General features: G+C 32.7%; 2 protein-coding genes across 3 annotated transcripts; one reads left to right on the forward strand and one right to left on the reverse strand.

Moving 5' to 3' along the window:
* The first annotated feature begins 3195 nt into the window (after positions 1-3195).
* LOC102604265 (glutathione S-transferase T1-like) lies at positions 3196-7068 on the forward strand. Its single transcript, XM_006343935.2, has 7 exons — positions 3196-3406; positions 3998-4071; positions 4181-4241; positions 4591-4644; positions 5590-5669; positions 6222-6427; positions 6552-7068. Exons 1-7 carry the CDS (start codon positions 3342-3344, stop codon positions 6762-6764), a joined length of 753 nt encoding a protein of 250 aa, XP_006343997.1. The 5' UTR covers positions 3196-3341; the 3' UTR covers positions 6765-7068.
* Positions 7069-7166: 98 nt separating this feature from the next.
* LOC102584814 (probable copper-transporting ATPase HMA5) lies at positions 7167-10816 on the reverse strand. 2 transcript variants are annotated; one of them, XM_015307152.1, is made up of 6 exons: positions 10614-10815; positions 9033-10430; positions 8671-8925; positions 8467-8589; positions 7852-8337; positions 7167-7674 (listed from the first exon to the last, which is right to left on the reverse strand). In XM_015307152.1, exons 2-6 carry the CDS (start codon positions 10422-10424, stop codon positions 7258-7260), a joined length of 2673 nt encoding a protein of 890 aa, XP_015162638.1. In that variant the 5' UTR covers positions 10425-10430; positions 10614-10815; the 3' UTR covers positions 7167-7257. The 2 variants fall into 2 exon arrangements, with proteins under 2 accessions (XP_015162638.1, XP_015162639.1); XM_015307153.1 differs by having other exon boundaries at positions 7545-7681; positions 10614-10816.
* Positions 10817-13545: the final 2729 nt, after the last annotated feature.

Consider the following 13545-nt stretch of genomic DNA (forward strand, 5'->3'; position numbering starts at 1 on the left):
TGATTCTTGTGATGACAATTTGGTTAAGGTACTTTGTTAGTGTTATATCATTATCCACGAGCATATTTAAGGGTGCAATTTAATGGTCAATAAAATTAAAATCTGAGGTCTCAGGTCCCATTTGTTCAAGTTTTGATGGACAAGTTTACTCGATATATGTGTTGGTGGAAGGTAATAAGTATTTCATGAAATTTATTAAGGTGCACACAACCTGACTTAATCATCATAATTATCAAAATAAATCATCATAATTATTAAAATAAAAAAATCATTAGCTTGTAAAGATTTTATATTTATAAGAAAATAAAATACAATTTTAAATTTTCAAATTATACATTCAAATAAAATTTCAACTTAGTTTCAAATTATGGGCTAAGTGTTTGATTTTAAAATACGAGAGCCACAAATAATATTAGGAAAAATTATCTAAATACAAATTTTATTTTATCATAATCTCTAAAATTTCCTACCATTTAATTTTTTTTCAAAAATCCCCTCTCGAATACATCACTCCCCACTCGTTGGTACAACCTATCTCCATCTCAGATACATCCCTCCCCTCTCTAATACATCCTATCTCCCTCTCGGATACATCCATCTCCTCTCTGATACATTTCTCACCTCTCGAATACATTCTTCATCTATGTATCTGAATGTGTACTGATGTATTCGAAAGTCCGATGTTATATCCAGAGGTCCAATGATGTATCCAGAATTCATAAATTTTAAGGAATTCTTGTAATTTGAAAAATAATATAATTAGCTCTCGTGAGATTACACATAATAATAATAATATCATATATTACTAAAAGTGGGAAGCTCCTAACCTCAAAGTTGAATTACCATTTTGCCCCTAAAATAAAATACAATAATTAAATATCTAATTATTAAATAGTAAATAGTAATCATTATTTTAAAAACTTTTTCCATTCAAAAATAACATTAATTCTCTACATCACTAATTAATCATATGTCGAGAATGTGGAGAAGATAGAAAGTTGAAAAGAATAATTTAATGTAGACTAAATTCATTGGATTATATAAATTAAATAAACATAATTCTTTGGCAATTACAATGTTACCAAGAATTATTAAATAAATGTTTTCATTTTGAATAGCCACTACTATACATAATTAAAGATTGAATATGAAGGGTCGATTCTCATTATTATCTAGGAATCAGTTTTGAAATTAAAAGGTCATTATCTAATACTATTTAAGATGGATGTTAATCACATGAGATTGTATGAATTGCACAATACAACATGAGAAGAAAAGAGAGTTGGAAACTGCAAATGAGGGAGATAACAAAAAAATACTGGAGAAGCTGCTAATCAAGAAGAAGAAACAAAAGCAGCACAAAAAAGAAAAGTAGATTAAATATAGGTGTAGAAGAAACAGACTGTATGTTAATATGTTTGACGCCAACAATAAGAAAGTTCCTATTTGTTATTTATTCATCAGCACGTGGGAACTTCAAACTTGCTTTGCAATATATATCATCAACTCCTCACACTTGCTTTCTTTTTTTCCATTACAAGATTTTTATCCTTTATAATTTATTTGTTTCCGATTTTCATCAACACGGTATAGTTGCAAACTTTATATTTAGTTATCATCGTGAACCTTTGGAACAGTAACTATGAAATCAAAGTTGTCTTTCTTCTTCTTCTGCTTGTATATTTTGATGTCATTTGTCTTTTAATATTTTGAACTTCCTTTGGTGAATTTTTTTTGGGTATTATTCACCCTTAAATTGCAAAAGGTTTGTTTAAAAGTACAAATGTGACCGAACATTTTTGTCAACACAATACTTTGATGAATTGAGTAATAATATTCTCTTTTCTTTTTTTGAGTAAAGAATGATAATATTCATCTATAAGAAAATTCAACAATCTTGATGAAAGCTTGCAAACAATAAATATACAAAATAGAAGTTTGTATCATTAATGAGTTTAATATCTTGCTTTATGGGTTACACGAAGCTTTTTATTGGTCATTAATGAGTTTAATATCTTGGATTTTAATTTTATTATGGAAAAGTATTAATTATAGATCAAAGAAAGTATTAAGATATATGTGCACCATTTAAAATTTAATATTGGGATATAAATTTATATTAAGATTCAGAAAATCACAAGTAGATTATCATTTTAATATCAAAGTTTGATTACTATTTTGCCACTATTATAAATCAAAAAGTATATATATAACTTTTTCCTGTTCATTTACTCTATTTTTTACTAAATAAAATAATAATGGTTCCATTTATCTCAAAATAAAGAGTACTCCACTCGCCATTACATCTGCCAACACGAGTACTTGACATTTTCAATAAGTTTTATCTAATAAATATTTGTATTCATAACCGACTTTTTATGTACTCTATAATTACAATATTTAATATGTATTAACCTCTCACAATAATAATAATAATAATAATGTGTTGTGACATATTAAAAAAACTTTTATCCAGTTAAATACTTGATATATTAAAATATTACATAATTAAAATTGTTCAAGTGTACTTTTAAAATTACATTTGATAGCAATATTTCAGTATGATGTACCTTGTAATGATAATAATATTGATTGAATAGGTTCACCATTCATTGATTTGAGCTTGTATATTTTCTCTTCAACTACTTTGCAAGTTATCGCACAATGATCATTTATACTAGCCATCTTAAGGAAGACATGAATTGATCATATTTCTATTTAATTTTTGTAAAATACTACTTTAATTCGACAACACGTACTTCTTAATATGTATGCAAAATGTGAAAAAGTGGAGACTACAATTTCTTAAAAAGAAGAAAAATTTAAGACAAGAAATATTTTGAAATCACAATTGACATTTAAATTATGAGTTATGACATATTAAACAAAAGAAACTTTTATCAAATTGAATACATGATATATTATAAGAATTGCATAATTGAAGTTATTGGTTTGAGCTTGTATATTTCTCTTCAATTTTTGTGCACAACTTATCACACACTTATTATAATATTTTCAAAGTTCTTGTACTAATAGCATGAGATACACTGACAACATACATGTTCGAGTATATATATATATATATATATCGCTATAACAACTCCACACAACTTAGCATGGGACACACATGCAATGCACGTGTCCAGGGCTAGTAATAATAATAGAGTCAATATTAGGCGCCAACCTTATCTGACCCGTCTACGTGGATCCTACCTCAGCTAACCAAATTTAGCAGTGGCGGTAATTCCATTCTCACATCTGAAATCCCATATTCAGCTCGCGTCGCCAGCGGTGAGTTCGTCGGAGTTAATTTCCGGTGAGCATAAAATTGATTGAAAGAGATGACGTTGAAATTATACGTAGATCGTATGTCCCAACCTTCTCGTGCAGTTATCATCTTCTGCAAGTAAGGATTTTTTTTTTCATTTTTCTTTTCTCTAGATGTTTAAAGCTCATAATGGAAGTTTTAATGAATTATTTTCTAGAAAGTTGATTAATTCCGTTAGAGAGGAACAGATGATAAATACTGAGTATTAGAACGGAAAGATCTATTAGATAATGAACTATTGGTACGATTAATCAACAATTCGAAGTGCTATGTTAATTTTATTTGTAGCTTTGAATCTCAAAATGGATTTTTAGTGACTGGTCTTTCAAAAAAATTAACGGGTGATGAGCTTTTCTTTGTTTTCTTTGAATTCTCATAATTGTGTTTATAGCTTTAGAAGTTACGAAATACAATAGCATCCATACTGTAGTTGTTAAAAAAGTCTCGGTTAGGGGAAGTTTATTCGCTGGATTGTTTTATATAATAGCTTTTCATATATAGGTGAATTGACCAAATCAAATTTATAAGAATCTTTAGAGCTTATAAGGGATTTGTTAATGATTAATTTTATTAAGAAGTTAATGAAGAAGTTCTGTTGTTTTTTCTGGATAATTCTGTTTCTAGTTTTGAAGCTCAAAATGGAGTTTTTAATGATTAATTTTCCGAAAGGTTAAATGGAATAGACTTTGAGGAGATACACATAAATCTCTCCAAGCGCCAGCAGTTATCTCCTGAATTTAAAGGTTTGTCTTTTTTTATTAACTCCACTTTTCGCTCGAAAAAATGGTTTTGATATATTATTTATTTCTTAGTTTCTAGATAATTTCAAAAGTTTTCTGACTTCATCTTCAGAAATTAATCCCATGAAACAAGTACCAGCTATAATGGATGGAAGATTTAAGCTTTTCGAAAGGTAATGTTCAGCTTGAACTGAAAATTTTGCATTTTCCAGTATCACAACTTTGTTAACGTCTATTATTTGCTGTATATGTTGCATACATCCTAAAGCTTATGATTTAGTCTTTCATTCTCGTAGAAGTTCATGTTTGAAGAGTTCACCTAATCACCTGTGCATATATACTGCAAGAAGCAAAAAAAATTGTAAAGATTTCTATGTTGTGTGCACCATGTGGGCACAAGTAACTACTGTGGAAAGTGCCTGTGGAGATGGGACAATTTTATCTTTTCCTGAGTTTCACGTGAAGTATTTTATAACTTGGATAATGTTTAAAAGTTAGCTAACTGATTATATGTGCTTGCAGTCATGCAATTCTTAGATATCTGGCTTGTGCATTTCCAGGAATTGCAGATCATTGGTAAGTGCATCGACTTATTTTCAGTATATACCTTAGTCAAATGCTTTTTATCATGGAAATGAATACTCTTTGAAGCTCTTGTTCTTGACATGGAATACACCCCGGGGCAGATTCGGGATTTAAACTTGATGGGTTCAACTTATATATTCTCACTGCTGGACCCATTGCACTTCTGAAAGTATTGTTAAGAATTTAATAGTTACTAAAAAATTAGTGATCACGTATATGTCTAAGTTTCATGTCAAAATGTTGGGTTAAGCAGAACCCATATTGCATCTGCCTCTGAAAATGGAAATTGGCATTGCGAATGGAACTATTCTGCAGTTGGCATTTGTGTGATGTTAATCGCACATGTACGTGTTATTTGATTGCTAATTGCTTGTTGTGTTTCTAACTGGGAGTAAAGTAGTAGAGTTTTGCTAAGAAACGCATCTGGTTTTGCTATGAAACCTGTCATTTGTACCAAACCAATAATAACATGACACATGTCTTCTGCATACTCTTTTATCACCTAACTATGGTTAATTAATGTGCATATTCCTCTCATTTATTACTTAACCATGGTAAAGTACATTGTTTGATGCAAACACCGGATGCGGACAAGTTTTTACCCGAACGAACCAAAGAAGCACTCCAACAGAAAAGAAGAACAAGTAACATATTAGCAGATTGGAAAATACCTGCTCAACAACAGCACTGAATAATAAACAAGCCCTATCAAAATTTGAGAAGAGATGACTGTGAACACACGGAAGTTGTCAATTCAAATCTATGTACTGTACCAACTTATCCGAAAAAGAAAAAAAAAGTACATCTATGGTGCCTATGAACAGTGTTGCTCTTCATTCTTAGTGATAGACTAATGTACACACTTGTAGGTTGTATAAATGCTTATCCTGGTTAGTGTTTGCTTTAACTTCTCTTTCTTACACTGTCCTATTGAAGGTACCCTGCCGACTTATACAAAAGAGCAAAGGTAGACTCTGTGTTGGATTGGCATCACTCGAACTTGCGTCGCGGTACAGGTGCTTATATCAGATATTTAGATTATTTCAGTTTCCAGTTGAATTATGATTACTTTACCTTGACCTTACTTGAGTTAATTTAGTGGTGAGTGCTGGGATTTGCAAGAACTTGGGCAAACGGATGCCTACAGGCTACAGTTAAGGCAATGACTGAATTAAAATTTTATCCCAAATGAGATTAATCAAGGAAATTTGTTTGTATATATGATCTGTTTTTAAAAAAAAAAAGCATCTGCTTGTCATGATGCCCTTTACTAAGATTCTCGCTACTAACCTAATGCAAGACAGTTGCTGCAAGCCAACAAGTTTCTTAGTCTATCTTTAGGAATTGATTCCTCTAATTGAAACACCTAACCTTTTTCAAACCTCTAATTGTGAGTCTAGCTACTGCATGATGGTGACTTTTTTTTTTAAACATTGACAGTGACTAAAACCACTAGGATAGGTAGTCTTTTCACCAATATTCTATAATTCCTACTTCTTGTTGATAACTTTATATGCCACTCTTTAGCTGTTTCCAACAGTTTTCTGATGCAGTGCTTATGTTTTCAGCTGGATATATCTTTAATACTGTTCTCGCTCCTGCTTTTGGGTTGCCTTTGAATCCACAAGCAGCAGCAGAAGCTAAGAAAGTCCTTTTGGCATCTCTTGCAAATATCGAGTCTGTTTGGCTCCAGAGAAAAGGGCGATTTTTGCTTGGGAGTGGCCAACCTTCAATTGCAGATCTTAGCTTAGTGTGTGAGCTTATGGAACTTGAGGTAAAGAGATTTACCCTTTTCCTGCTGTTTCTTTACATCTTTTGATCCAGAACATAAATTATCAAGAGGAGTCTTGTTGAAATTTCTTTATAATGAATTATGGTTTTGGATGTGATGAATTTAGATTTTGGATGAGAAGGATCGTGAGCGGATAATAGGCCCATACAAGAGAGTTTTGAAGTGGATGGATGACACAAAGAATGCCATGGAACCTCATTTCCAAGAGGTACATGTGATCCTCTTCAAAGCTAAAGAGAAGTTCCAAAGGCAAAGATATGATGTAGGAAGTAGCATTCCTCAATCGAGCAGAAAACCTGAATTTCATTCGAAGATGTGAGAAAGCAATTAGGAGTCAGGTGGCTACATCGTGCTCTCAGTATCACTGTGCACCATGGCAGATAACGGGATAAACAGTGTGTATGTGAAAGTTGATACAGGAAGGAGAATTCTGATCCAAGCTTTCCTTATTCATTTTCCTTTACGTATATGTACTTATAAAATAAGTGTTCAATTGATAATCCTAGTCCACAAAATATGTAACAAGACAAGTCGAGAGTCCCTTATACATCTGTTATTTCTACACTGTATCGAATATATAAGTTTTGAATATTATCTATGAATGTCACTTGCAAGGTGAACTATTTCTAGTGTCTGTCCGGTGCATTTCCTTATTTCCTATAACTTCAGGTACTTTACAATGTATTAGTTGAAGATACTCATAAAGTACACGAAGAGCATGTTTACCAGTAAATAATCCATTGACTGTATCTTTTCTCCCAGTGGACAAAAATTTAGACAGTTTTGTTAACTGCTAAGTTAACAGCCAAGAATTACTCAACTGTGATACCTTGTAAGTCAAGAGTATTCAGTTTCTTAGGTTTCTTGTAGTTTTTCAGCAGAAGAGAGCTGCAAACTACACTGACTGAAGAGGCAGCCATTGCAGCCCCGGCAATCCATGGTGGTAAGCGGAAATGAGTAGATGGGAACAGGACGCCAGCAGCAATTGGGATGCCGAGGAGATTATATCCCAAAGCCCAGAAGTAGTTGAGATGGATTCTCCGGAATGTTTTCTTAGAAAGATCGATTGCTGTTATTACATCTTTCAAGCTACTTTTCATAAGAACAATGTCAGCTGCCTCGATTGCTATATCTGTACCTGCACCAATTGCTATTCCTACATCAGCAGCCACAAGTGCCGGTGAGTCATTAACTCCATCTCCTACCATTGCCACAACTTTGCCTAAATCCTGTGTACTAAAATGGAACAGATGAATCATGTGAAGAAAATGAAATTATTACACATCAAAACCTATACTTTATGATGCGTCTTACGCTCATTTTAACTTTAAACTGTATGTGTCTCTGTGTGTGTGTTGCGCCCGCGCAAATTCATAAAGTTCTAACAGAATGGAACAAGTTCCTACCTGTAGTTCCTTCACTTTTTCAGCTTTCTGTTCAGGTTTGGCTTCTGCAACAACATTTTTCCTCTCAATTCCAACCTGCTTGGCTATAGCATTTGCTGTTCCCCAGTTGTCACCAGTTACTATCATGCTCTCAACGTTCATGGATTTGAGAATGGAGATGACTTCTGGAGCCTCTGGCTTCAACGGATCAGAAACAGAAAGAACACCAATCAGCTCTTTATCGATAGATACAAGTATGCCGGTTTGAGCCTGTCCTTCTGCTTCTGCTAATGCTTCTTCAGCTTCAACTGGAATGGCAATGCCTTGCTCCATCATCAAGCTTTTATTCCCCAAAATCACTTCTTTGTTACAGATGATAGCTTTCACACCATGGCCAGTTATCGACTCGAAGTCCGAGGCTTCAGGCCAGGCAAGGTTCTCCTCACCTCCTCTTAATTTTTTCGCGTACTCAACAATTGCTTTGGCTAAGGGGTGATCACTATTTACCTGTCAATTTAAAATGCAGTACAAGACACTTAAACTCGTTTTGAGTGATCGTCTGAGAAATTAACTCGTTTTGTTAAGGGTATGAATTGACCTTTCTGATGAAGAATCATAAACACGATAATATCCTACCTCAGCAGCAGCAATAAGTTCATAGAATTCTTGAGGTACCATAATTTTGAAAAGCCTAGTATTGACAACCATAGGTTTGCCAATAGTAAGAGTGCCAGTCTTGTCAAAAACTATACAGTTTACCTGTAGAATCAAACAGTTCACCAAAAGTTCATTAACAAAATTTGGATTTTGTTAGAAAGAAGAGTGAGTTTGAATTCAGACCTCTTGTGCACTTTCCAATGCCTGACCACCTTTAATAAGGACACCAAGGGAAGCGCCAACTCCAGTACCAACCATAACTGCCGTGGGAGTAGCTAGGCCGAGCGCACAGGGGCAAGCTACCACCATAACAGAAATGCCAAACTGCAGGGCAAGCTCAAAGCTATCCATGGAAGAAGGAATCCAAGTTCTTGGATAAGAATTAAAAGTTCCAGCTAAAAACCAAGAAACCCAAGTACAAAATGAGAGAGCAATGACCTGAGAAATCAGAATTAATCACTAATTTTCAGCTAAGGTTGGTTAGTTATATATATATACACACACATATTGACAACAATGAACATGTAAGGGGTGCTTAATCTCACAATAGGCACAAAGTATTTGGAAATGTGATCAGCAAATCTTTGCACAGGAGCTTTAGCCATTTGTGCTGATTCAACCAACCGAACAATCTGCGATAGAGCAGTTTCTGACCCAACCCTTGTTGCCTTGATGTGTAACACCCCATTCTCATTTAAAGTCCCTCCAATCACCATGTCACCCGTCTTTCTAGTGACCGGACGAGATTCTCCTGTTATCATGCTTTCGTTTATATGGCTTTGTCCCCGGATGACAAGACCATCACAGGCTACTTTCGAGCCTGGAATGGTTTTAATCACATCGTTCTTTTGTATCAATCGGCTATCAACTTCTTCCTCATTCAGCACATTGCCTTTGTCATCTAGAGTTAGCAGTGTTGCAGTCTTTGGGGCTAAATCCATAAGCTTGGCAATGGCCTCAGATGTCTTTCCTCTAGCCAAAACTTCCAAATATTTTCCTAGTAGAATGAACGAGATAAGCATCGAGCTAGTCTCGAAAAAGTCACTGGCTTTGAAAGTTGGAGAAGTAGCAGCTCTTAGTACAGAATAGACTGAATAAAAATATGCTGCATTTGTTCCTAATGCAATAAGAACATCCATGTTAGCATAACCATGGCTTAAGGCAATATAAGCACCAACATAGAATTTTCGACCAATGATGAACTGTACTGGTGTAGATAATACCCATCTCACAACCTGTCCAACGGTTAGCATGTTGGCAACCTTAGTCTCCAAAACATTCTTCAGACCAGGAATGTACATAAACACCATGGAAGTAAAAAACACAGGAATTGTAAATGCTAAACTCCAAATAAACGCTTTATAATATTGCCTGATTTCGTGTTGTCTATGTTCTTCTCTTTCTCTTCCCTGAGGAAATATACATGCCTTGAAACATCCTGATTCAGTTGATTCAATAGCGCGAATAAAGTCTCTAGGTCCTGTTACATCTGCTGTATAAGAGACCGATAACTTCTTGAGCTGCAGGTCAAAGTCTATTTCTTGAACTCCTTGTATTGCAAGAAGGGAATTCTGTATCAGTTTAACACAATTCTCAGTATCAACTCCATCAACTTTAAGCAGTATTCGACTACTATCTCCTCCTGTACTAATCAATATGCCTTCAAATCCTGTATTTCCAATAGCTTCCAACAACTGATTACACTCAACTATTTTAGGATCATAACAGATTTCAGCTTCTTGAGTTGCTAACGCGACTCGTGCTTTTTGTACACCAGGGATTACCTGCAATGCTGATTCAAGAGTTGTGGAGCATGAAGTACAAGTCATTCCATTCACTTGAATCCTGCATACTTGTGAGGACTTCTCATGATGCATCTCCTCTTCACTCAACTTATTAGACTGAAATCCAACGTCTTCTATAGTCTCGCGGATCATCTCATCCTAGTCATATTAACATAAAAAAAGCATTTCAACTATGTGAGAATGATTCTTGAAGAATTTTTCATCCTCACAAAATTATATAGCTGTAAAGGAAGAGTACTTAGTAGAAGAGACCACTTTTTGAGAAACCACATACTAACAAAACAGAGAAGATTGAACTAGTTTATGTATCAAGAAACTTACTGTGTTAGTGTTATATATGTGATATACTATACTATAGTTTGGCAGCTCAGTGCAGAAATTATCCCACGTTCACATAGGTTCGGAAAGGACCACATCCTTAGAAGGTGTGATATAAACAACTTATCCTGACACAAACATGAATGACTAAAGAACACGACTTGAAGCTTGAATCTATAGGTTATACAAAACAACTTTACCATTACCATTGCTAATGGGGTATTTAGAATAAGTAGTACACATTTAATATACTTAGCAGGCAGGTCCATTAGTATTTGTCTAATTAAAGTGGAATTTTAGGATAATCTTTGATAATGATAAAAATACACATCCACTTATGAAAAAAAAAAGTGTTTTTTTTCCCTATATGCACTTCAAAGTTTATATTAACTGTGTATGAGGAATCCAAAAGACCGCACAAAACACTAAAAAGCAAAAAGTTACAAAAAGCTTCTTCAGAAAAAAGAAGATTGGAGAATATTTTCCCACTAGAAAGCATAGATTTGATTAGTGCTTTACAGTTGAACAACTTCCATGTGTATCTCAAATTTACATTCTGAATGGTAGTTCAAGTTGGAAGTTATTTCCACGGTTTCGTTTCAATTTGTTTGGCCTATTTTAACTTAACACGGAGTTTAAAAAAAAAAAAAATAATTTGAATCTTATAGTCTTAAATTAAAAATATGTTAAATATATCAAAATGTTCATTAATCTTGTAGTTTTAAACATATCATATGAAAAATTGAAATTAAAGAATCGCAAAAAAAGAAAAGAATCGTTTTTTTTAAAAACAGACTAAAAAGAAAGGTAGATCAAACAAAATGAAACGAAAATTTTGGATTGTTTGAACTCATGGATGCAATCATGAAGTTTTAAATGTATAAATTCAAAACTTCCATACTGAGTTTAAAGAGGTACAAAAGTGAAAGAACAATGATGGTATCTCGCTTTTATCACGAGGTACCATCATTGAAATACTCCTTTAACATTATTTCTCTCATCGCATATCTATTTCAAACTCCATAAAAAAAAATTAAAGTATCGAACCTTTATAAGTTCAAAAACATGAAACAAACACACTAGAGTAAAATTCCAATAAAATCACCCAAAATAAAATAAAACTAAGAGAGAAATGTTGCAATGAACTTACATTAATGAGACAGCCAATTTAATTCCAATGATTGAAAACAAATCCTTTGTTTCATTTTCTTGAAAGTTTGCATTTTTTTCTTTATAGCTTATATGTAGAATTCTTGCTACATTTTTTTTTTTTATAACTCTCTTTTATGCTCTTTCGGTTGAAAAAAGTACACAAGTTTTCTTTTTGGTCATTTGGAGGTGTTTCTAGTTGTAAAGTTTTGGATTATATATACTTTCTTTTTATTCAGGTGCTTCACAGCATAGCCACTAAGCACTAGAGTTAACACTGGTATATTCGGGAAAAAAGTTCATACATGTTATCGAACTTTAAAAAAAATATTATTTATGTCATTCGTTAAAAGTTTAGCTTATATGTGTTATTTCTATATGAGAAAAAGCTCATTCATGTCATTATTTGTTAACTGAAATGACATAAATGAGCTAAATTTTAAACGGATGGCATAGAGAAGCTTTTACGTATTTGAGATTTTTTCCTTTTAAAAAATGATTTAGTTAATGACGTGGCCAAATCATAATTGACCACGTGTAAAAAATGATTTTGTGAAATCGGAACTGTGCTCAGATAGCTAAGTAGTGAGTTGTGAGCTCTGTCGAGCTCGCTTCCTATACTCTATCTCTACCTCTTTATATATTTATCATGCATCTATTGATTGATCAAATATAGACACACCCCCTCTTTTATACATTGAGTACGAATAAATTTTTATCATTAATTATAAGATCTATAGGTACCCTTCCTCGGTCCTCAAACTATCACTATCTTTCACATGGTGAATTGAATCACACATCAAGTTAGAGTTTGATTCATAATTTATAATTTATATATTTTTATAATGATAACAAGTTAATAAGTAGAGTACTATAGTAGATAAGTGAATTCCAGTTCAACATATTTTATGTGGTTAACTTATTTACATAATAGGAATTTGATACACACAAATAAATTAAGCTAAAAGTGTCTAATATAGAAACACGTACTCAATTGAAACGTGTCATAGTCTAAATATCTAAATGAAATTTACTGATAAATTTATACCCGATATATTCCGCCTAAAGTTTTAATTTGTTCAAGCGCCTATTTGTTTCAATAATTAATACTTAAAAAATAAAGCTAACAAAGTGGTACACTTCTGCATAATGAAGCTACTTTTTAATACATAAAATTTAGATTTATAATCAGTACTCAGTAGTACTGTATTATTTGCAAAAAGAAAAATAGTACTGTACTATCACAATTCCTCCATCTCATTTTATAAGTATTTATTTATATTGGTATTACAACAACAAAGGCATTATGATTTAATTAAACAAAAATTCAAATGCTTTAAATTGAATTACTAATTTAGTAATTTCTAATTACTATTTTTCTGTTATTTCACTTAATTTATATGTGAAACAGGTCAACACGTAAGTTCATCTTCTTTAATAGGTCATAGAAAAAAATAATACATAAAGCCTAACTAGAGAATCATACTTTTTTGAAATTTGTCAAACACCGATATGATTGATTAAGAATATTTGTATCTAATATTCTTGTTATAGATGAACGCATATTTCTATTTGTTATAATTAAGGGCGGAGCCAGCTTGGGGTTAGGGGATTCAACCCTTCGACAAAAACTATATATATATATATATATATGATTAAAATTAATTTGTATGTATATATAATAGACGTTGAACCCTGTTTGGCTAGTTCATATATATACTTCTTCATATTTTGAATTTCTTAAGTAAAAATCTTGACTACATGTCACTGATTATAATATATATTT

This window comes from Solanum tuberosum, unplaced genomic scaffold (genome assembly GCF_000226075.1).
Source record: "Solanum tuberosum cultivar DM 1-3 516 R44 unplaced genomic scaffold, SolTub_3.0 scf00048, whole genome shotgun sequence".
Lineage (NCBI taxonomy): Eukaryota > Viridiplantae > Streptophyta > Magnoliopsida > Solanales > Solanaceae > Solanum > Solanum tuberosum.

Coding starts and splice junctions, on each gene's coding strand:
- LOC102604265 (XM_006343935.2), top strand. CDS start 3,342: ATGACGTTGAAATTATACGTAGATCGTATGTCCCAACCTTCTCGTGCA. Junction 4,242..4,590: donor AGATTTAAGCTTTTCGAAAG/GTAATGTTCAGC, acceptor ATGTGCTTGCAG/TCATGCAATTCTTAGATATC. Junction 4,645..5,589: donor CCAGGAATTGCAGATCATTG/GTAAGTGCATCG, acceptor GTCCTATTGAAG/GTACCCTGCCGACTTATACA.
- LOC102584814 (XM_015307152.1), bottom strand. CDS start 10,424: ATGATCCGCGAGACTATAGAAGACGTTGGATTTCAGTCTAATAAGTTG. Junction 8,338..8,466: donor AACTTATTGCTGCTGCTGAG/GTAGGATATTAT, acceptor TTAAATTGACAG/GTAAATAGTGATCACCCCTT. Junction 7,675..7,851: donor AAAAAGTGAAGGAACTACAG/GTAGGAACTTGT, acceptor TTTAGTACACAG/GATTTAGGCAAAGTTGTGGC.